Consider the following 24,480-nt stretch of genomic DNA (forward strand, 5'->3'; position numbering starts at 1 on the left):
TACACATTTTGTCATGGTGTGCAGAGTAAATAGTGCAGTTTTAAGCAAATTTTCTTGCACTTCTATACATTTTTCCATGTCTAATGTTTATTCGTGTGATATTTGAGTGACTCAAACATTACAAGAAAATCGATGGGCTAAAAAACCTAGCTACAGAACATTATCTGACATGGGCTAGTTTATCTGGACATTTATAACAAGTTATAAATATCTCTCTAAGGTATGTAATGACTAACATGACAAGAGGAACTGATGATGCACGACCCAATTTAGAAATAGCACCTTGTGATTCTACTATTACAACTTTTAAGATTAAGTTGAAAGCCAGATTGAGTTCCCCCCCAAAAATGAGGATTCACCTCTGCTGTAGGCAGCTTGTTCCCAGAGGATCTGCTCCAGGTCTCTGGTCCAGGCCCTTTTCACCTCGGCCCTGTCAGCCTTCAGAGTGTACGTGTCCTGGAACTTCCTCCGCCGGAACCAGATCTCAAAACAGAAACCACTCTCTCCAGAGTTATGTGTCATCCCGATATCAGATGTCTAGACAGAAACAGAAGTGAAAGAAATACTAAATAAAGAATGCTTGCTGTTACCAATGTCAACATAAGGGCTGGATGACTTGGTCTTTGTATAGCAAACATAAAGGCTGTTAAGATAGCATTATTTTTGTTGAACAATAATTACAATGCTCAAAATCCATTCTGTAAATTGGGTCTTATGTTCGTTTTTTAAATTTTTTATAATATGGTATACACACCTTGAAAGACTGTTTGTAGATGTACACATCATTGCCCACATTGGTCTTCTTGGTCTTGCTGAAGAGGATGAGATCCTGGAAGAGGAAAATACGGCGGGAGCATTTCTTCTTTCTGAAGAACACGATGAACTCATCCTGGCGAATCAGCTGGCCCTGCTCCTTCAGATTCACCTGGTGGCGGAGGCAGGAGTGGAGACAAATACATCCATGTTTATTCCTGAAAATCCTGTTCATTCAATAATGGGTGATCATTTCCCATTTATATGCCCACATTTACCCCCCATTTGGACAGCTGTTCATAAGTGACACATTTTGGAGGTTGTGATGATTTGGATGGTAAACTTACGTCACAGTCCTGGATGGCGTCCATGGTGAGGAGGTCGTTGCCATGACGCATCTGGAAGCGGACCACATCGGCTGCAGCCTGGAGCTCTTCCCTGTCTCTCTGAGGCCCACACATCCCCAGCATGTCCTGCAGAAGCAGGCTGTACTTACTGATCCTCTGGATGGGCCTCAGCAGGTAGGAGGACAGGTCCATGTGATCCCCCAGCTCCTGCTGCTTCCTCTGGGGTGGAAGGAGAGGAGACAGAGGATTGGTCACAGTAGGGATGGCGAGAGCATTGATACGAAGTGAGCATTGATCTTTGACATTGAGCATTGATGGGAGTACCTCACCTTGAAGATGTCAGGGCGATGGTGAAGGATTAAGGCATCTGATTGAGGCTTGTTCTTGCTGTAGAGAGCATAGAGGCCTAAACTGTCTCTCTACATATAGGAGGAAGAGTTTACAGTCAAAACAGGAGTATTAAATGTATTCAACTTCAGTAGCAAATTCAGCTAAACAACTTATAGGACACAAACATGTAACTCACGTGTCTCAGGAAGCAGCGAGCCACTTGTAAAGGCTCTGTCTGACAGGCATCCAGCTCTCTGAGGAAGAAATGGCCGTGGAAGTCATACAGCTTCTCCAGGTTCCCAAAGATGACTCCACGTTTGCCCCGCAGGTCTTGTGGCACGTCAGGCCTCTCCAGCAGGGGGAGGTAATGAGTCAGGATGTAACCCAGGGAGCGCACATACTCCCTCTCTGTTAACAGTAGCTCCGCCATGATCCGCTGCAGCTTTCTACAGATAAAGTTACATCAACAACACAGCCAAACACACATTTTCAGTCCTCTGGAAATAACAGAAAATGAATCATTGAAATGTACCTTTGTCAAGATAGTGCAAGCTTAGAGTAGATGAAGCAAAAGTAAAAACACATTGAGTCAATCTAAGGTGAAGGTCTTGCTCCATTAGGAACTCACATAATATTGCCAGCCTTCTCCTCTGAACTTGCCAATGATGTTGTTCCCTCACACCTCCTCACTGATGGGCTAGTATTCCTTGAAGAGGTCCTCTCTGCCCCCTCTCGGACACTACAGGATTCCTCTGAGCAGAAGCTGCCATGCCGTGAGATCTGGAACTTCTGAGCGGCCTGCAGGATCCGACAGGAGGGTTTCCCGTGGGAACAGGAAGGCGTCTGGACGCAAGACTCAGACTGACTGGACGTGGCGGTCGCACACGAGTCCTCGCTCATGGACCGGCCCAGGCCCCTGCGTTGCCACGGGAACCACTCACAGCCCACAGTGTGCAAGTCGGCAAGGGTGGCGTCCTCTCTGCTCCTCCCTCGGCAGGCCTCTCTCCCACTGGGCTCTCTCTCCGCTCTCCTAATGGATCTGATATGGGGAGAGGCCGGCATTGTGGTGGTCTTTGACCGTTTACAAGGTCTGTTATTCTCAGGCTTGAAGTTTATATTACAGCAGGTCACAGAGTTGTTCCTACTCTCCAAGGCCCCGTGATACCTTCCCATCATAGAGCCTGATGGGGGATTGTACCAGTGTGGTAGACCAGGTCTGGGCAGCACCAGAACTCCATCACGATGAGTCACTGTATGAACCAAGGCCTCATCCTCACGAGCTCTAAGTTGTTCATGCCAGGGGCCTGTGTTCCGCAAGGCCCTCTCCACATCCTGTAGTCTCTCCTCTAGCTGCTGCCTGACCTCCTGACACTTTAGCCACGCTACGTTCCACACCCGCATGCCCCTGGAGCCCCTCAAAGCACACGCCTGGCCCTTCACCTCCTGGAAGAGCTCTGGGGAGAACTGGACAAAGCTCTCCTGGTACATCTGGAGTGTAGAGACATCATCCGTCTCTGGGCGTCTGACAACCTGGTCCAGGTATTGTCTGCAGTCTTTGGCCAGCTCAGTAGCCTGGAAGAAAGGCAAAATACTTATCCAAATGGAGTGGCTGTGGATCCGACGTTTCTGGAACTTTCTTCCCGACAGCTAAAGGTACCGAAGTGTCTGTGTGATTCTCTACTTTACGCACAGTCTCTGCTCTACTCGTAGAGAACAGGCTACTCTGGTGAATGGTGCTTGTTTAAAGGGAACCTTTGTGATTTTGGCAATGAGCCCATTTATCTACTTCCCAGAGTGAGATGAACTTGTAGATAACATGTTTTTTCCCTGTGTCCAGCAATTGTACAAGAGCTAGTTAGCAACTTCCTTCAAACTGCAAGCAGAGACATAAAAATGGTATCCGCGAGTTCATCTGACTCTGGGGAAATAGACAAGGGGCCTCCAGAAGTATCCCTTTAATGAAGTTAGATCAAAGCTGAATCAATGTCTGCAAGATCACACAATGATAGTATTCTACATAACAGGACCGAATATAATAGCATAACCTTGCTACTGTAAGACAAAAACACCACCTAATTTCTTATACGATTTTAGGATAATTGAGATCAAATGGTCACATTTTTCTTTCATGTGGCCAAAATTCAGGTCCAGAAATGTCAGATCCGCAGCCTCAGCCTATTCAAAATCCTTGAAAGAGACAACAGAGTTGACTGAAATGTTTACTAAACAACGTGGAACAACAACCAATCCAGTTTTCAGTATAGACACCAACCTGCTCACAGAAGTTGCACACAGTGACCATAGTCTCCAGCTCACTACAGCACCTCTCGGCCCGGGAGAGGAAGTCAGCCAGGCCAGATTTGAAGGTGCAGACCATGGTCCTGAACACCTCAGTCTCAGGGTATGGGGATGGGCCCTGGATCTTCTCTGCCTCCGTCACCAGGGCCATAGCCTTGTGCTTCTGCTCCTAATGGACAGTTACAGTAAATATGTGATTCAATTGAAACATGGACTTTCATGGGCGCTTCAATTTCTGCATGAAACAGTGTCACCACTTTGCGTCATTGGGTGAGTGGAGATAGACTGACTTACATTGGCTTTAGTGAGGAATGCACTGAAACTACGGAGAGTCTGCTCCACTCTTTTTCTAGAGTCCTCCACGGATTCTGCCTCCAACAACCGCCGTTCCCCTTCTACATCAAACCATTCCCTGATCTACAGAAGGGAGGGAGGGTTACTAAATATCCTAAGTGTTTACCTAATGGATATAAAGTACGTATACCATATGAGGAGCCTCTGAATGTACCTTAGAGAAATGGCCCTCCATTTCTCTGAGTTGGAGCAGGTATTCAAGGTGCTCCAGGGACATGTTGGATCTGTGCACCAGCACATGGGCCTGCTCCTCTACATGGTTGTACATGCAGGTCACAGAATCCACTGCATCACTGCACAAAGTGATCATGGGTCAAGGGAATAATACATTGATAAGCATCCTTTGAAGAAGCCCCACAATTATGCTGCTCATAATTAACAGTGAGAGGTAGTATACCTGTAATCCTCACAGTGAGAGTATCTGAGGTCACTCTCCCTTCTCAGTCTAGCCAGCATGGCTCCTCCCTCCCTTTGCAAAACGACCAACCGTCTGTCCTCCAGAACATCCTTCATCAGAGTTCGCTGTTCTAGAATACACCTCTGTACATCCTGCCACACAGGGAGAGAAGGGTTTGAGGATAATAAGAACCCCTAGTCCATTCCAACATGTTTCCAATAATACAGTGTCGTCAAGGTTAAATCCAATACCTGCACTGTGTCAATCTTACGGCCTTCCTCTAGTTTCCTGATGGCTGTTAGTAGCAAACCTGAGGCCTCCTGGAGATCTGACATAAAGGGATGAAGTTTCTGAAAGATAAATGTTCTGAACATCAGACGTCAAAGCAGAACAAACAAGAGTTCTGTAGTGTCTGTTAAAAGGCTGTGGCATAATATCCAGTCGAAATGTGACTAAATGTTGTGCCAGTTTTGTTCGTTTTGGTGTTTTTTTTGTTGCTCTTCGGCGCACACAATTTATTTTCTCAAGGCAAGTTGACGTTTGGTAGCCGAAGTATACTTTAGCCAAATGTATAACCTATCAGCCCCTTTGTCGGGGATTGATGAACTGGTCATTTTTCAAGGGAAGGTCTCTAAGGGAGTATGCAATCACAGTCGGTGATTGATCAACTGGTCATTTTTCAAGGGAATGTCTCTAAGGGTGTATGCAATCACAGTCGTGCGCTAAAGCCTAGACGGGTTCTGCTAGGAGCAAACAGAACCTAGTCTGAGGTTGCTTTGATGCTCTGACTGTCCTACTTGATGGAGCCAGTCCTGGTGGCTTTAGGACAGGGTGTCCTCTAGGGGCCTACATGATGGAGCTGCAGCCAGTCCTGGTGGCTTTAGGACAGGGTGGCCTCCAGGGGCCTACATGATGGAGCTGCAGCCAGTCCTGGTAGCTTTAGGACAGGGTGTCCTCTAGGGGCCTACATGATGGAGCTGCAGCCAGTCCTGGTGGCTTTAGGACAGGGTGGCCTCTAGGGGCCTACATGATGGAGCTGCAGCCAGTCCTGGTGGCTTTAGGACAGGGTGGCCTCTAGGGGCCTACATGATGGAGCTGCAGCCAGTCCTGGTAGCTTTAGGACAGGGTGCCCTCTAGGGGCATACATGATGGAGCTGCAGCCAGTCCTGGTGGCTTTAGGACAGGGTGGCCTCTAGGGGCCTACATGATGGAGCTGCAGCCAGTCCTGGTAGCTTTAGGACAGGGTGTCCTCTAGGGGCCTACATGATGGAGCTGCAGCCAGTCATGGTGGCTTTAGGACAGGGTGGCCTCTAGGGGCCTACATGATGGAGCTGCAGCCTGTCCTGGTAGCTTTAGGACAGGGTGTCCTCTAGGGGCCTACATGATGGAGCTGCAGCCAGTCCTAGTGGATTTAGGACAGGGTGTCCTCTAGGGGCCTACATGATGGAGCTTCAGCCAGTCCTAGTGGCTTTAGGACAGGGGGCCTCTAGGGGCCTACATGATGGAACTGCAGCCAGTCCTGGTGGATTTAGGACAGGGTGTCCTCTAGGGGCCTACCTGATGGAGCTGTAGCCAGTCCTAGTGGCTTTAGGGCAGGGTGTCCTCTAGGGGCCTACATGATGGAGCTGCAGCCAGTCCTAGTGGCTTTAGGACAGGGTGTCCTCTAGGGGCCTACCTGATGAAGCTACAGCCAGTCCTGGTGGCTTTAGGACAGGGTGTCCTCTAGGGGCCTACATGATGGAGCTGCAGCCAGTCCTAGTGGCTTTAGGACAGGGTGGCCTCTAGGGGCCTACATGATGGAGCTGCAGCCAGTCCTAGTGGCTTTAGGACAGGGTGGCCTCTAGGGGCCTACATGATGGAACTGCAGCCAGTCCTGGTGGATTTAGGACAGGGTGTCCTCTAGAGGCCTACCTGATGGAGCTGCAGCCAGTCCTAGTGGCTTTAGGACAGGGTGTCCTCTAGGGGCCTACATGATGGAGCTGCAGCCAGTCCTAGTGGCTTTAGGACAGGGTGTCCTCTAGGGGCCTACCTGATGAAGCTACAGCCAGTCCTGGTGGCTTTAGGACAGGGTGTCCTATAGGGGCCTACATGATGGAGCTGCAGCCAGTCCTGGTGGCTTTAGGACAGGGTGGCCTCTAGGGGCCTACATGATGGAGCTGCAGCCAATCCTGGTGGCTTTAGGACAGGGTGGCCTCTAGGGGCCTACCTGATGGAGCTGCAGCCAGTCAATGTGGTTGTAGGGAAGGGTGCCCTCTAGGCCTGAGGTCAGCTGACTCCCCTCCACCAGCTTGTGCAACCCCTTCAGTGAGGTCACCACAGCAATCTACTTATAGATAGAGAATGGCACAGTCAGTGACATCAGAGAGCAAACCACCTAGAATGAATGCATTAACTATTTCTAAAATTCTAAGCTTGATGGAAATCATTAGAGGAAACCCTTGATTCAGATCTGACCTGTAGTCTAGGACATTTCTCTGTGCGATGGCAGCTCTCCTTCTCCACTAGGATCAAGACACTGTGTATTGCATGGGGAATCTGCTCCTGTAACATAATCCAAATAGGAGACCTCACAGTGATAAATAGGTATGAGTAAATACAGTAGCCTATAACTGCAGGTAAAACTGAGCACAATCTGGGGAGTAAAGACAAGAATAAACAGAGGGAAAAGTCCAGAGTCCGGGTAGGAATAAAATAATTCCCTCATTATGTCAAGATCACAACTTATTTATCTCATGATCACTACATAACGATCACTACATCACTACATAACACAGCAAAATAGGAGTGGACATATTGTGGATGTATTGATGACAGATTGACAGTATGGCTGAGGCAGCAGAGCCCATGGTGGATCAGCGCATACATTTATATTGATTGCTACACTAAGGGATGGTACATTTCATGCTAACATCACACTTTCATTTGTGTTTGGCGCTCATTATCAGTGTATAACTATAAGAATGTTAGCAAGTTAAATTTCCCTTACCTTACTTGAGGCCTTACCTGAGGCGTTTAACCCCTGAACGATGTCTGACAGGCCAAGCCTGTTTGCCACCCCCAAGCAACAACACAGCTAACTTGGCTAGATTTGTGAGTGACTGAGTACGAGCTAGCTAGTTCTGTTAGCTAGACTAGCTTGTTAACTATTCTGGTTGTTGGCTTGCATAACTCATACAGTATGTGTTTAATTGTAAGTGACACTTAATGTTTTATGGATTATATTTACATTTACAGAGTGGCTGTATCCATTCCTGACAGGCTGATCAGATTAAATTTCAGCCTCATAGGCTGATAATTTCAGCCTTGGAATCTGTCAGCAAAGGCACAATTATGATTGATCGGCCTCTGGGGCAACTATTGAATCTGATCAACCTGCCAGGAATTGAGCTCACCCATTCTGGATTATATGCATCTGCCTATAAAGCATTTAGACATTTAATCTGCCTGCAAGGAGCCTTAATTATAAAACAGCCTACAACGCAGCATCCTGACTTTTCAGCCTATAGAATCTCATCAGCCTGTCTTGAATGGAGCTCACCCACAGTAAATGTAAATATTATCCACAAAACAAGTGTCTCTTATAATTTTAAACATATCTGTTATGCAAGCTGACAACCAGCATAGATAACATGCTAGCTAGCTAACAAGACTACCTAGCTAACTAGCTAGCTCACCAGACTAGCCAATTTAGCTGTGTTGTTCCTTTCATGCGATTGGCTGTGGTCTTGGGGGCCAGCACGGAGCCTGGGAGACATGCCCCAGGAGTGCATTGCGATCAATGCAGCCACAAGGCTCCTTGATGAAGTGGTTATTGTGCATCTGAACAAATGAATGGATGATGCGTGGTACTTTTCATTATCTTGTGATCTCGACATAACAACTGAGATAAATAAATTGTGATCTCGACATTACAAGGGAATACTTCTTTAGATAGTTGCTACCCTCTTGTGGTGATGTTGTGTAGTGATGATTCCAAAATGACAAGGAAGATGCCAAGTCTTCTTACCTGAACCACCAACAAGGCCTTATTGAACTGTGGTGGAGGTGGAGTCTTCCGAGCATCAATAACTAGTGTCATTCCAAGTTCTCTTAGTTCTCGCCTATAAATTATGAAGATGAAAACAATGAATTAAGAATGTTTCCAATGGTTCCGGCTACATAAGCGAGGGACCAGCCCAGGCGGTATCATACATACTTGATTACAGAGTGGAGGTAGAGCAGAAGTTTGCTGAGTTCCAGACTTGACACTAAAGGAGATCTCCATCCTTCCTTGTCTCCGTGCACCTCAACCACCAACCGACCTGTCCTGTCTCTGCCACCTGAGTATGGGAGAGGGGAACATGAGGATCTGATACACTTTCCCTGGACAGACATCATACACCTCTGTCTCTGAGGCAAACCATGTAAGGGGGTTTTCCATACCAGTTAGACATGCGACTCCCATCTGGAGATGGTGAGTGCTGTGTTCTGCTGAGGCTGGTAACAGGACCTTAGAACTGGGCACAGCATAGTGACCCAGGGGCTGCTGGGTAATTTCAAGTGGATGGGTCTGGTGTCCGTTTGTAACGGGTATGAAGGGTTGGCCAGCCTGGGAGACATCTTTAGGAAGGAGGGATCATACAGAGGTATGTGATATATTTAATATACTACAGAATAACAACAACATGCCATGCTGTAGACCTCTTACCTTGGTTGGGCAGTCTCCGCCTGTTCATCTTTGGGGAAACCAGTCCAAAAGCTGTCGTGTTTTTACATTTCACTACATGTAAGCTGGGAATCATCTTTGTAGTGAAGTCAATGTCCCTACATTTTCTTCCTTGTATCACAACTTCACACTTCTCTGATATGTCCACAATAGTGGTCGACAGAGAGGAGGGACATCTCCCATCATCCTCTATGGTGTCATTCAGGCCTTGTAAAATTCCACTGGATTTGGTAGTAATTTCTGTAGACTCCCTAGTGCCACATAGGCCTTGCAAAACTCCACTGGATATAGTGTTACTTTCTCCAGACTTCCAACAGGAAACTGTGCTAACAGGGGGAGTCTGGTTATGGTGACCTGGGTCTGGATAGTAGCACTGCTGGGAGGGACCAGGACATAATTCTTTACCCTCTGGTCCCAGTCTCCCCTCACATAGACTAGCCTCCTCCAGAACCGCCAGTGTATTCAGTCTATTGTCTCTCTCAAAGGTAACAGGGTTCTGCAGTGCTGAATGGTAAGACTCTCTGTACCGGCACCTGAGCTCCTGTGCTTTGGACACCTGGCCCATTCTCCTCCTCATGCAAGGGGTGCAGGGGGGGTTTTCGGGGAATCGGACGGTCCGGCCACAGTGTAACTGTTCTCTGAGGGGCCGGTGGGGGGCAGGAGCCAAGGCCAGGGGCGGGGGCAGGGCTGGAGCCGAAGGAACACCAGGCCTGTTGAGGGTAACAGGCCTAAATATGGGTGCTCTGGGGTGTGTGTGACTGTGAGCCCCACTGAGCAACGCTTCTTTCTGCTTAGTGAACTCCACCAAGTCTATGTATTCCCCCTCAACTTCAGAGGTGTTGTTGCTGCGGCTGTCCCATGTGTTGGGAGACACCCAGCCGATTGGCTTAGCCACAGGCCTATCCTGATCCACCTTGGAGCAGTTACTGTCCACCAGACACAGCGACACCGCAATGCCATGTTTAGCAGGAGAGATCCTAGTCTCCACAGAGTACCCAGAGGCAGGGGGAGGCAGCGCCAACGAGGGCACTGGCCTTGCCACTTTCTCCTGTTGAGTAGCAGCAAGGTTAGGAGATGACAAGGCCATAGTTCTGGGTTTATCCACAAACTCAGGTAGAGCCACCTGTGCCCATGGCACCTTCACCATGCCCTGGTCTGTGGAGAGGATACAGTGGCTGAGAAGGGTGCCGTGGCGGCCATGGTTGAGCTCCCCCAGCCAGTCCTCAGTGAAGATGCAGGGGTAGGAGGTCTCAGGGATGGGTGTCTCCTCTACCTCCCGACCCTGTCCCTCCTCCTCCCCCAGCAGGCTCCGGACCACAATGCGGGCGGACTGTTCAGAAAAGGGTGCCACCTGCAGGTAGAAGTCCCCTGGGCGCAGCAATAGGGGGTTGATGGAGGCAAGCTGGATCACCACCTTCTCATGCAGACACAGAGGCCAGCCCTCACAGCGGAACACCACATCAGAGTACTGGGCCTGATGGGAAAAAGGACAGACATTTCTTTACCATTTCATTTGTCTTTACACTCAGCATTACTTTGCAAGCTTTGTAATTGAGGTAACTTTGTTTTGTATAGGTGGTCTTTATTTGAGTCTAAATGCCTGTATATAATGTGTATGGTGAACTGTTATGTATTTTTTGCATAGCATCTGTGTTGATGTGTATAACTCGGAGGCTGTTGACTCACACAGGCAGCCTGCTGAACACTCTCAAGGATGTGTTTGGCTGTAATGAGGAAGTCCAGCAGACACTTGAGTGCGTCTCCTTGGTAACGTTCCTCTATGACCTGGAAGAGCTGGCTCAGGACGGTGGGGGCTGTGGCCTCGAAGGGAGGGTAGAGGTCTGAGAGGGTGTTCTGGATGGACCTGTCCAGAGACTCAGGGTTCTATTAACATAAGAGACAGGCCTGAGGTCAGCACAAACATAAGTTAAAATATTCAAACGTTTTTTTTGGCCCAAGAAAAGATGGAGATAAAGATTAGATACAGACAGGAGTTGTTTTTCACATACATAGGCTGCGGTACATTTGTATCACATATCGAATTTTGAACATCTTAAAGCAGTTCTGCATCCCTTTAAAGAAAAGCTTAATTGACATCCATAAGGTCATAAAACACACAAACACCATTGTCTGCTATCCTTTGTTCCTGGCATCCCTTAGTATGTTTCCAGTAAGACCTCAGACCTTTTTCCTTCTTCCTTCACACAGAACAATCCATAACCATTCACCAGAGACGTTGACAAGGACAAAGTTGCTGTGGATGTCAGGGTGGCTACAGTATCACATGAGATATTTGAGCAGCATAAGCAGCATTTCGGCAGATACCAAGCATCCATAAACAGACTGGGGGTCTCTGCTAGAGGAGAGGCCTGGTTTATGGTTTCACATTCTCTCTGACCTCCATGGTGGCCCATCAACCAATTTTAGGCCCTGCTTAATTTAGCTTTGTGAAAGCCATGCATCTGCTGTGGGAGGTAAATGCATATGTGGATGTTTCTTGTCTCAATGGAGAGTCTCTGTAGGAGGAAACATGGTTCTTATGGTCCCTGGTGCAATGTGGTTACCATGCCTTGCCAAGCTACGTAGACTGATTTCAATATAATTGTAGGGATATTATGACTGGCAAATGTTACTAGACACCACCCTCTTTATTGTTCAATTATATTTCAACAGATTGTGAATTAGAATAAATTTACACAATAGAGTTATGAAGCCATTTAATCAACAATAAACATTTTCCTCAATGGGAAAATATGTTGCCTACTTGCTCATAGTGATGAGTTTGTTTTGATTTATTTTTATTTTTTATTTAACCTTTATTTAACTAGGAAGGGCTCATTAAGATTTAAAATCTATTTTTCAAGAGCGTCCTGGCCAAGATAGGCAGCACCAAGTCATTACAAAAATGACAGACAAACAACATGAAAAACTAAAAGTAATCTAGTAAAAACCATACAATTCACAAGAGTATAACAAAATCAAAAACATCAAATTAAAAACATTGACAGGTCAGGGAATCAGTCTCAAGATCATTCATCAGTGATTTAAAATACTAATCGGGACAAGTTCTTCCAGTTTAAAAGTATTTTGTAAGGAGTTCCAAGACGATGGCGCAGAGTACATAAAATCCCTTTTACCAAATTCCGTTCAGACATTTGGAACAGTTAGCAGGATAAAGTCCAGCAAACGAAGGGAGTACCCACCACATTTCTGAACAATAAAAATGCCCAAATAAAAAGGTAGTAAACCCAAATGGCTTTGTAAATGAAAGTATACCCGTGCCTGAGCCTACGAGTGACTAGAGAAGGCCAGCCAACCAGGGTATACAAAGTGCAGTGATGCGTAAGGGTTTTGCAGCTTAAAATAAATCTCAAAGTGCCATGGTAAAGGGTGTTAATTGATCTCAAACACTGAGCGAAAGCATTCATATATAAAATGTAGCTGATTACTAGCCTCCTTCTGGTTTCAAAAGAAAAACAGGCCTTATTCCTAAAATAAAATCCCAATTTCAGCTTCAATTTTTTTGTGAGTTGTTGAATATGCAATTTAAAAGAGAGGCCGTCATCAATTAAAATTCCAAGATATTTATAAGAGGTTACAACCTCAATCTCCTTGCCCTGACAGGTAGTAATAGGTGAAAGGTTCAGAGGTCTATTTCTTGCTTTAGAAAACACCATTAGTTTCTTTTTGTCAGTATTGAGGATAAGCTTCAATTGACACAAGGTATGTTGAACAGTATCAAAAGCAGTTTGCAAGTTCTGGAAAGCTTTTGTAAGAGACGAGGCACAACAGTAAATAACAGTATCATCAGAATAAAAATGAAGTTGCGCATTTTGGACATTTTTGTCTAAATCATTTATATAAATAGTGAATAAGAGAGGACCAAGTACAGAGCCTTGGGGCACACCATTAAAGACAGACAATTTAACAGACATAAGCCCATCAAATTGAGTGCACTGAGTTCTATCAGACAGATAGTTAGCAAACCATGCAACTGCATGCTCTGAAAGACCTACACCCGACAATCTCTGCCTTAGTATAGCATGATCTCCTGTATCAAAAGCCTTAGAGAGATCAATAAAAAGTGAGACTGCTGTTTTTTGTCAAGGGCTTCAGTGATATAATTTAAAACCTTCATGGCTGCTGTAATTGTCCTATGCTTCTCCCTGAAGCCCGATTGGTACATTGATAAAATAGAGTTAGTAAATAAAAACTATTTTAGCTGTTCACTCACAAGGGTTTCAAGTATTTTCACCAGGGGTGACAGCTTTGAGAATGGCCTATAATTATTTTAAAGAGTTGGATCTCCCCCTTTTAAAAGTGGTAGCACAAATGCTGATTTCCAGATTTTTGGAATTTCATTACATTCCAGGGTTAGATTGAACAGATATGTCAGAGGTTCAGCTATTAAATCAGCTGCCAGATTTAAAAAGCAGGGATCCAAAAGATCAGGACCTGCAGGCTTTCTCTGATCTAAGGATTTCAGGGCTTTATGTACCACCTGCACTGAGAATGGCAAAAAGCTAAAAGTTTAACCAGCTCTCACTCGTTCATCCACACAGGGTTGTACAGAGACAGAGGACACTGAATCAAACAGCCTACCAGATGATACAAAGTGCTCATTGAAACAATTCAGCATTTCAGTTTTGTCATATACAGCAACAGAGTCCTTCAAAACACATGACGATAATTCATTAACATTACTGTTACCAGACATAGACTTAATAGCCTTCCAAAACGTTCTAGGGTCATTCAGGTTATCAGTGGTAACAGACATAAAATATTCAGACTTGGCCTTCCTGAGAAGAAAAGAACACTTGTTTAGTAACTGCCTAAAAATAAGTCAATCAGCATCAGAACATGATTTCCTTGCTTTAGCCCAGGCTAGATTACGGTCGTGAATAATACAAGACAGCTCAGAAGAAAACCATGGATTATACCGCCCTTTAACCCTGAACCTGCGGAATGGGGCATGTTTGTTTACTATTTGGAAAAAAACATCATGAAATCATTTCCAGGCAGTTTCCACATCAGGGATAAGCTCAAACTTGCTCCAGTCAAAATAAAACAAATCATGAAAGAAAGCCTGCTCATTAAAACACTTCAAATTTCTCTTACCGTAGTATTTCTAACAGCAACAACAGCACAATGGTCATTTAAATCATTACAAAAATCACCAACCGCAGAATATTTATGTGGAACATTTGTCAATATCAAATCAATCAGGGTAGATTTATCTGGGCATTTAAGATTTGGGCGAGTGGGTTGAGTTAATCAACTGGGTAAGATTCATAGAATTACAAAACATTTTTAATTCATCAGACACCGGCTGTAACCAACACCAGTTGAGATCACCAATCAAGATCATTTCACTGTAAAGACGTTTAGACATAAGGTGCATCAAAGAAGATGCACCTTGAATGGAGGAATACCACTGTGATGATTCCACAGATCATTCCACAGAACTCAGTGCATCCCAGCTCCGGTGTGGAGATGGAGGGAGAGTCTGGGCATATCAGGTCGTGATCAGAATGATCCCTTTGGACCTTGTCTGGCTGACTAGCCTACTTCCTTTAAAGCTCTCCGTTATTACTCCATCTACTAGTCTATGTTGGACAGGAGAAAAACCGAACCTTTGTCGTTTGTTGTTATCAGGCTGGCCGGTGTTGCCCAGAGTTCGTTCGCCAGGGGAGGCATCTCCTGCCTCTCTTCCCCCATCCGATAGCGGAGTCGAAGGAACACAGCAAGAGAGGCCTGGAGTGGATACAAACAACAAATAGTTTCACCGCCCTGGAGCCTGATCTTCCTGCACATTGGTCGCTGGGGGTACCTGTGTCTGTGGTCGCACGGCTTACTCCTACTCCTTCCCTTACGATTTCAAAGTCGACGTCGGCAACCTTCTGTCCCTGCTCTGGATCGAGCGAGGCTTCTCCATCTGTCGGAGTCCTGCACCAGGCGCCAGGAACTACGGGCTCAAGTTATCCTGCCTCTTGCCCGTCCTTAAAGGGTTCTCAGAATCCTGTGAAGCATGGGAGTGGGCAGATTTCCTCGTCCATGGAGCTTTTGGGCAGCTCCATGGTAAGGAATGTGACTGTTCCTGGTGCAAAAACAATGTCCTATCCTGGAGCTGGAGTAAATTACATTACTAAACTGCTCCAGAATGTACTACGCCAGGACATGGACATTGATTCTATCATAGTCTATGTTGGTTTTAATGGCAGCTCTGAGCAGTTGAAACTGGACATCAAAGAGCTGATCGACTCTCTGCTCGACACTAATAAAATAGCCATCATATCTGGCCCTATACCCTCTCTGAATTGTGGCATTGAACACTTTAGCAGGTTTCTTCTTCACAACTGGCTACGTGATTATTGAAGCTCAATGGGTGTAACTTTTGTTGACAATTTTGATACCTTTTGGAAACAACACGTTTTATAAGGAGGATGGGATCTACCCAAATCATTTGGGTTCCTGGATCCTTTCAGAGCATTATAAGGCTGTGTTGAGACAATGACTTATCAATGACCCAAGCCCAGCTCAGTTAATCCCTAGCATTGTGTCGCTGAGTCATCGTAATGCTTTAGCAAATGTACATGTAACGTAATTTATGTCCCTCTAACTGCCCTGCATGCCTCTGCTGATCCTACAGCTATTGTATGCAGCCATCATGTGCCTATGAACCAGATTTATACTGTTAGCACTGAGGCTGTGTGCCCTAGTAGGTAGTCCACTGTGTGCAGGTCACCCTGCACTAACACAAATAACATGACAATATCTACTAAGCTTCCCAGTAAAGCAATGAAAACAAACAAGCATCCCAGAAAAGTGCAAAAAATAGCCCACGTTAACATATGTAGCTTAAGGTTCATGAAATTAATCACTTGCTTGTAACGTATGACATTCATACTCAAGAAAAAGCTTCACTGTAACCAGTGCCTGCAACCTGGTTCAGGTTATCAGTCAACCTACCAACCTACCAGCGTAGTTACAAACAGCAAGGGAATGAAATCATCAACATGTATTGATCACATATTTACTAATGCTATATAAATGTGCTTGAAAGCAGTATCCAGATCCATCGGATGTATTGATCACAATATAGTAGCCATATCTAGGAAAACCAAAGCTCCAAAGCTGGTTCTAATATAGTGTATAAGAGGTCATACAATACGGTTTGTAGTGATTCCTATGTTGTTGATGTAAATAATATTTGTAGTGATTCCTATGTTGTTGATGTAAATAATATTTGTTGATGGTGTGTAATGAGGAGCAATCAGATGTTGCACTTGACACAATTATGAAATTGCTTATCCCAGTTACTAATAAGCATGCACCCATTAAGAAAATGACTGTAAAAACTCCCCGTGGATTGATGAGGAATTGAAAAATTGGTTGGTTGAGAGGGATAAGGCAAAATTAATGTCAAATAAGTCTGGCTGCACAACAGATTGGCAAACATACAGAGAAATCATGTGACTGAACTGAATAAAAAGAAGAAGAAACTACACTATGAAACAAAGATAAATGACAAAGAATGATAGTAAAAAGCTTTGGAGCACCTTCAATTACATTTTGGGAAAAAATGCAAACTTAGCTTTATCATTAATTGAATCAGATGGCTCATTCATCACAAAACCGACTGATATTGATATAACTACTTCATTATTTCTTAATTGGCATGATTAGCAAACTTAGGCATGACATGCCAGCAACAAATGCTGACACTACATATCAAGTATATCTGACCAAATTATGAAAGACAAAATGTTTTATTTTTAATTCTGTTAAGTGAGTGTAGACGAGGTGAAAAAATGATTGTTGTCTATCAATAATGACAAAACTGACAACTTGATTGGAAAATGACTGAGAATAATAGCGGACGATATTGCCACTCCTATTTGCCCTTTTTTAATTTTATTTTTTACATTTAAGCCACTAGAAAGATGTGCCCTCAGGCCTGGAGGGAAGCAAAAATCATTCCGCTACCTAAGAATAGTAAAGCCCCCTTTACTGGCTCAAATAGCCAACCAATCAGCCTGTTACCAACCCTTAGTAAAGTTTTGTAAAAAATTGTGTTTGACCAGATACAATGCTATTATACAGTAAACAAATTGACCACAGACTTTCAGCACGCTTATAGGGAAGGACATTCAACAAGCTTACACAAATTAATGATGATTCGCTGAGAGAAATTGATGATAAAAAGATTGTGGGGGCTGTTTTGTTAGACTTCAGTGTGATTTTTGACATTATCGATCAGAGTCTGCAGCTGGAAAAAAGTATGTGTTATGGCTTTACACCCCCTGCTATATTGTATATAAAAAGTTACCTGTCTAATTCCCTAGGGCAGCTGTCTAGGCCCCTTAGTTTTTTCAATCTTTACTAACGACCTGCCACTGGCTTTGAGTAAAGGCAGATGACTAAACACTATACACGTCAGCTACTACAGCGACTGAAATGACTGCAACACTTAACCTTTACGGGATCGGTGTCGTTCCCGTGGAATGGTTGAGCTAACGTAGGCTAATGTGATTAGCATGAGGTTGTAAATAACAACAACAAAAAATCCCAGGACACAGACATATCTGATATGGGCAGAAAGCTTAAATTATTGTTAATCTAACTGCACTGTCTAATACAGTAGCTATTACAATGAAAGAATACCAGGCTATTGTTTGAGAAGAGCGCACAATTATGAACTTGAAAATGTATTAATAAACCAATTAAGCACATTTGGACAGTCTTCATACATCATTTTGAACATATATGCAATGGTTTATTGGATCAGTCTAAATATTTGCACATACACTGTTGCCATCTAGTGGCCAAAATCTACATTGCGCCTGGGCTGGAATAATACATTATGGCCTTTCTCTTGCATTTCAAAGAAAAGGAAAAAACACACAATTTTCTTTCTTTGTATTATCTTTTACCAGATCTAATGTGATATATTCTCCTACATTAAGTTCACATTTCCACAAACTTCAAAGTGTTTCCTTTCAAATGGTATCAAGAATATGCATATCCTTGCTTCAGGTCCTGAGCTACAGGCAGCTAGATTTGGGTATGTCATTTTAGGTGAAAATTGAAAAAAAGGGTCAGATCCTTAATTCATAATTATCAAAGAGCTGCAGTTAGTTTCAGAATGGGTGACAAGGAATAAGTTAGTCTGAAATATTAAAACAATTAAAAGCATTGTATTTGGGACAAATCATTCTCTAAACCCTAAACTTCAACTAAATCTTGTAATAAATCATGTGGAAATTGAGCAATTTGAGGTGACTAAACTTCTTGGAGTAACCCTGGATTGTAAACTGTCATGGTCAAAACATATTGATACAACAGTAGTTAAGATGGGGAGAAGTCTGTCCATAATAAAGCTCTGCTCTACCTTCTTAACAGCACTATCAACAAGGCAGAACCTACAGGCCCTAGTTTTGTCGCACCTGGACTACTGTCCGGTCATGTGGTCAGGTGCCACAAAAAGGGACTTAGGAAAGTTGGATTGACTTCATTCAGTACTTGCATTTGTAAGAGGTATTGACATATTGAAAGCACCAAGCTGTCTGTTTAAACCACTAGCACACAGCTCGGACACCCATGCATACCCCACAAGACATGCCACCAGAGGTCTCTTCACAGTCCCCAAGTTCAGAACAGACTATGGGAGGCGCACAGTACAACATAGAGCCATGATTACATGGAACTCTATTCCACATCAGGTAACTGATGCAAGCAGCAGAATCAGATCAAAAACGGACAAAAATACACCTTATGGAACAGCTGGGACCGTGAAACAACACAAACATAGACACAGACACATGTATACACACACATGATAACATACGCACTATACACACACGCACACCTGGATTTTGTGTTGCAAATATGTGGTAGTGGAGTGTGGGCCTGAAGGCACACACTTAGTGTGTTGTGAAATCTGTTATGAATGTATTGTAATGTTTTAAAATTGTATAACTGCCTTCATTTTGCCGGACCCCAGGAAGAGTAGCTGCTGGCTTGGCAGCAGCTAATGGGAATCCATAATAAATACAAATCTCTGCAGTGCACCCAGTAACCAAATCTGCATTCTAGCTACTCAATTTGTACACTTTTATGAAACAAGAGACTAGTCCTCCTCTAAAACCCTCTCCTCTAAAACCCTCTCCTAAATCTCAGGACCATTTCTGCAAATAACATGGACACTCCCTCTTGATACCTCCAAAGACAACAACCATCTGGCATGACTGAGTCACCTCAGTTCAGACCGTTCCCCAGTAAAGTGTAGAGGAGGTAGGACATCACACTGGACTGGGGTCCCCTGTATCCGGTGGTGGGCTCATAAGTATTTAGAATTCAGAACGTGGTGGATTCCGTACATGTGGGATTTTCATTTGATACATATTTGGATCATTGTCTTAGAAAGCTGTGTTCCTCCTGAAGGTGATAGAAACACCTGCTTCGGGGTCCAGAGAGTTTCTGTGAAAGATTGTTATGTTCTTCATAGTCTGAACATTGTTTCCACGTCATTTCAACCCAAATATTCTATGTGATGACGTTGAATTAACGCAGAAAACTGATTGGATTTGCAGAAAGTCATAAGTGTAAGGGAATTTTTGTCTTTTTTTCACCCAACTTTTAACCTAAATCCAATGACGGGGATACATTTTTGGTTGATTTCACATTGAATTCACGTTAGTTCACAACGCAACCGAGTGTAAATCCAAACTAGATGTTAAACTGACATCTGTGCCAAGTGGGATGTGATGCAGGGTGGAGCTTGATGTTGGGTCAATAGAAAATCATATCCTGGGCTGACCCATTGGAACATGTCACTGACCTGAAAACACTTTTCCAGCACCTGTAGGGGGTTCTGAATAAAGCTTGTGTGTTATGTCATACTATGGTTGAATACTTCTTGATCTCTGCACATAAGTAACCTGCCCTACAGTGCTATTTTATCAAGGCATGATGACAAGCTCTAAGAAAAGCATGACAGGTCACTGCTGGTTTGAAATGAAAAAAAGATGAGCGCATCCAAGGGTTTGTAATGTGGGAAAGTGGCATTAGCAGGGCTAGCAGGTTCATGACTCATGGTTACTGTTATGTCTGAGCAACAAGAGAGCACCCTGTGGGTGTAAACAGCAAGCCTGCCTAAAGGTCTGCTGCTGAGTGCTGACATTTTGCTGAAGAAACACTGGGGATTAAATAAATACACATCCCTCACACTCGGTCACTAAAATAAATGTCTTGTCTCAGATTGCAGTTTATTGCATTAGGATATCCCAGTGTGGGTAGAGTACATTCTGATATTTAACATTTCTCTTCACTTACCAGCTTACCCAAACAACTCCTTCTAAGCCGGTGGCGGACTTTGAAGTATCTTCAAGTATTTCAGTATAAATGATCTTGTATACATAATGTCTGGGAGAAATACTATGTATAATAGCGAGCCTATGGATTATGTAATTTAGCAGAGCATCTGAGCCATTTCTGACACCAATATAACTTCAAAAGCTACATTTCCTGTGTTTGTTCCTGTGTTTGTGTCTGTTTTTTAAATTTTTTAAGTTCAACAAATCGGATGCGGATTCTCCCAGACCAGACCAACTAACTTTGTGATGTCTGAGCAACAGCTCTCTAATGGTCATCAGGAGATAACACTGTCCTGTCAGCCACCCCCAGGATGACCGTCCAAATACCACACATCCTTCTCAGTGATTCTCCAGGGCAGACAGGCACAAACACACTAAATGAATGGTGAACTGGAATAGCAGCTTGACCAATAGAGGGTTGCTATAGCATCCGTCCCTGTGTATCTCTGATATCCTACATTCTGTTACATTATTCACGTTTCTATTCAACATTTTAGCACGTGGGTCAGTTCTGTGTGACTGCTTTTGAATCAAATTATAGCCTGCTGTGGCAACCACTAAGCAACCAACACATACTAGCTTTTTAGGAATGCTTCACACTGGAGATGAGAACAAAAGTGTGTATTGTTTAGTTGGGATGAGCTGCCTGTCAATAACCAACCAAGATGCTATACATCTGTTCAGCTGAGAAGCTGAGCAGCACCTACCATGTATCCAAAGTATAAGACCTTAACATAAAGCCACAGCGTTTTGTATTTAGAAGGAACCTCTTTCAATAAAATACGGGAGTGAATCAGTAAGAAAAATACACTGGCGTTCATTTTACGGTCCCTGTGTTGATGATGTGCTTTAGTCTTAAGGCAAATAATGCAAACTAACACAGTACTTAACAAGTTTTCTTCGTAAGCTCAATCATCTGTGCTGTTTGGGTTTTGTGCCCAGATTTAGACTATTTAAATGTACTGGCGTGCCGTGACATTCATACCTGGGATCTAAATAAATCAACATTGCTGTGACATTGTTTTCATTTACGGGCCAGTTAACTGAATGATCTCATTGCATAATTTGAAACAAAACTCAGCCCAACTGCACTAAAGACACACTGCCGAATCATTACAGACACTTAATCAGGAGCTGTCTAGGTTTAGTGTCTTTTGGGTTCCATAAATGGTTACCCTGAGGGGGACAGACTGACTGCTGCACTTTTACACACTAATTCAACTCTCCAGGTAAATTGGCTCCTTGAAAACTGTGCTTGTCCCCATAATAATGGAACTAGCTATATTATTAAATAGAGGGTAGAATTTAAAGATAACTTCTCCTTGATAATACCCAAACAAAGTCATGCTACATGTTACCTGAAGTAAATTGGCCAGGGGCGCATAACATGCTGAGGGCAAGTATCTTGCATTACACAGCTAAATTTACAGACAGGCATTTAATTACATAGCAGATTTCCTAAACATCTTAGTTAACCACCTCAGGTTAGAACGTGCTAACGCCCTCCATGAGAACACGCCAAATGACATGAGAGAAAATAAACACAGGCCTAATCTTGTGGCTCTACTGTAAACCACCACTTAGCCACTAAAAAAGCAGATGTTATATTCAGTTTGCTTTGCAAATGTGGCCTTTCTTATGATGCCTTGAGCAGCAGAATGGCTTGAAGTTGGTGGCAAACCAGTAGTCCAGCAGTAGCAGTGATCTTAAAAACACTTCATTATATTAAAAGTGGGGGATCAGTTGCACATCGTCCTACCTGTAATTAAGTCACAGCTGAACATAGTGTTATTCAAACTGCCAGTTTTCCCTCCCTCCCATGATCACAGATATAACAAGTACACAGAGAGCATTAACTTAAAGCCTGAATTGTATGACGTTCCATGAGTGACCTCAATGTTTGAGAGCTTACTGAGGTAACCAGGCAAGACAGTACATAATTTTTACTGCTGAAAATTTGTTTTCATGTGGTGATTCAGTGGAAACATACTGGTATGATGGTCACTTCAGTTCCTAAGCCTACCTCTCCAATGTACTCTCATCCAGAGCTATAAAGAATATAAACATATAGCCATCCCCTCTCCAGAGTCTGAGTAGCACTTGAAACAGCAAAACATTAATTCAGTCATTTTTTCCCAAAGGGATCCTTCTTGTAATTCTATGTGCTAGACTCATGCCTTGCTTTTAAAAGGGGAGATGCAGGCCAACCAATACAGGGAGTGTTTTGTGAAATCACTGGGAATGCACAGTAATTTGAAACCCTCACCTTGAGTCAAAACATTTTGCTGTGTAGCTAGCTATGTTAAGTGGGAGCACAGGAGCATCAAACCTACATGTGTGTTTGTAATGACAGATTATAGGGCCAATTTAGACATTTGAATGTAAATGTAACATATGTAAAAACATGATGGACAATGATGAATATCATATCAAAACAGCAAATACTGACAATAAACACATATGAAATGGAATGGCATAAAGTCAAAGTAGGCCATGTTGAGCAACAGTTACATTACCATGTTTCCTACAGTGTGTTGGTTGTCCAGTTAAGCAGGGACGACTGTGAGTACGGAGTCCAGTCAGGAGAATAATCATTAGACCGACGGGTCTCAGAAGTTGACAAACTGATCACACTATTCGCCATTCTATCCACATTGACTCCAAATTGCTTAGTGAGGAGGTCAGGACTTTAAGCAACAGGAAGACTCTAATAAATACACATCTTAGAGCTCCTGGGTGATCTTCTGCTGCTGCTAATAGCTCTCCCTGGTGCTATGTTTGTCTGCCCACAGTTTGAGAGGAGGCAGCATGACCCATGCAGAGTATGAGAAAAAGCATGTAGGAGTAAGGGAGAGAGAGAGAGAGAGAGAGAGAGAGGGGAGGGGAGGGGAGGGGAGGGGAGGGGAGGGGAGGGGGGAGAAGGAAATCGCATCAAGATTCTTTCCTACTTTTCTTTGGCGTTACTCTTAACCTCCATCTCACCTCTCCCTCTCCTTCTCTCTCTCTTTATCGCTACCTATCCTCTTGTCTCTTTCTCTCACTCTCTCACACATGCACCTTTTCACTTTTCCATTCCTTGGCTCTCATCCCATTCCACATTCCTGTCTTCTTTTGGGTGTCTGCATATGAACTAAATTTGCTTGTTGGTATGGCACTATGAGCATAGGGAATGTGAACAGGGTGGATATACTGTAGATACAGGTGATTTCACTCAGGAGGCCTAGCTGTGGTTTATTATTTTTATTTATTCATATTGGCATTCTAACCAGCTTTCTCAAGCTCACATTACCTTGCACATTAAACTCATGGACAATATATGAACAGGTTTTCTTATCACAGCTGTGAGGTGAGAGAGAAACAACCAGAAACTATACTAATTTCACCATTAAGAGTGAGACAGACAAACAATGTAGCCATTGATGAACTTTGCTGTCATTGATGTCCTGCCACTGGACTGGGTATCCTTACTGTGGACAAGCACTTGCAGGTCCAGACAAAGACTAAAATGATACATGGCATCTACAGTGGCAGGAAACAGTATGTGAACCTTTTGGAATGACCTGGATTTCTGCATAAATTGGTCATCAAATTTGATCTGATCTTCATCTAAGTTGCAACAATAGACAAACAGTGTGCTTAAACTAATAACACACACATTATTGTATTTTTTTCTTGTCTTAATTGAATACATCATTTAATTATTCACAGTGCAGGTTGGAAAAAGTATGTGAACCCCTAGGCTAATTGGAGTCAGGAGTCAGCTAACCTGAAGACCAATCAATGAGACGAGATTGGAGATGTTGGTTAGAGCTGCCTTGCCCTATAAAAAACACTCACAAAATTTGAGTTTGCTATTCACAAGAAGCATTGCCTGATGTGAACCATGCCTCAAAAGAGATCTCAGAAGACCTAAGATTAAGA

General features: G+C 43.7%; 1 protein-coding gene across 3 annotated transcripts in view; it reads right to left on the minus strand.

The window, feature by feature from the left end:
* LOC115132280 (uncharacterized) overlaps nt 1–23,361 on the minus strand; it is a 31,464-nt gene extending 8,103 nt beyond the window's left edge. For all 3 annotated transcript variants that reach the window (XM_029664747.2, XM_029664748.2, XM_029664746.2), the window contains exons 1-19: nt 23,076–23,361; nt 10,871–11,068; nt 9,167–10,658; nt 8,902–9,078; nt 8,675–8,798; nt 8,486–8,579; nt 6,934–7,020; nt 6,686–6,802; nt 4,731–4,829; nt 4,480–4,631; nt 4,237–4,375; nt 4,023–4,145; nt 3,703–3,897; nt 2,059–3,002; nt 1,627–1,876; nt 1,430–1,519; nt 1,101–1,319; nt 755–925; nt 360–537 (exon numbers count right to left, since the gene is read on the minus strand). In XM_029664747.2, coding sequence (XP_029520607.1) covers nt 360–537; nt 755–925; nt 1,101–1,319; nt 1,430–1,519; nt 1,627–1,876; nt 2,059–3,002; nt 3,703–3,897; nt 4,023–4,145; nt 4,237–4,375; nt 4,480–4,631; nt 4,731–4,829; nt 6,686–6,802; nt 6,934–7,020; nt 8,486–8,579; nt 8,675–8,798; nt 8,902–9,078; nt 9,167–10,658; nt 10,871–11,068; nt 23,076–23,078 — 4,852 coding nt within the window. In that variant the 5' untranslated portion in view covers nt 23,079–23,361. The remainder of the gene's footprint in view (nt 1–359; nt 538–754; nt 926–1,100; nt 1,320–1,429; nt 1,520–1,626; nt 1,877–2,058; nt 3,003–3,702; nt 3,898–4,022; nt 4,146–4,236; nt 4,376–4,479; nt 4,632–4,730; nt 4,830–6,685; nt 6,803–6,933; nt 7,021–8,485; nt 8,580–8,674; nt 8,799–8,901; nt 9,079–9,166; nt 10,659–10,870; nt 11,069–23,075) is intronic.
* Between the last annotated feature and the right edge of the window lie 1,119 nt (nt 23,362–24,480).

The sequence above is a fragment of the Oncorhynchus nerka genome, linkage group LG7 (assembly GCF_034236695.1).
Source record: "Oncorhynchus nerka isolate Pitt River linkage group LG7, Oner_Uvic_2.0, whole genome shotgun sequence".
NCBI lineage: Eukaryota > Metazoa > Chordata > Actinopteri > Salmoniformes > Salmonidae > Oncorhynchus > Oncorhynchus nerka.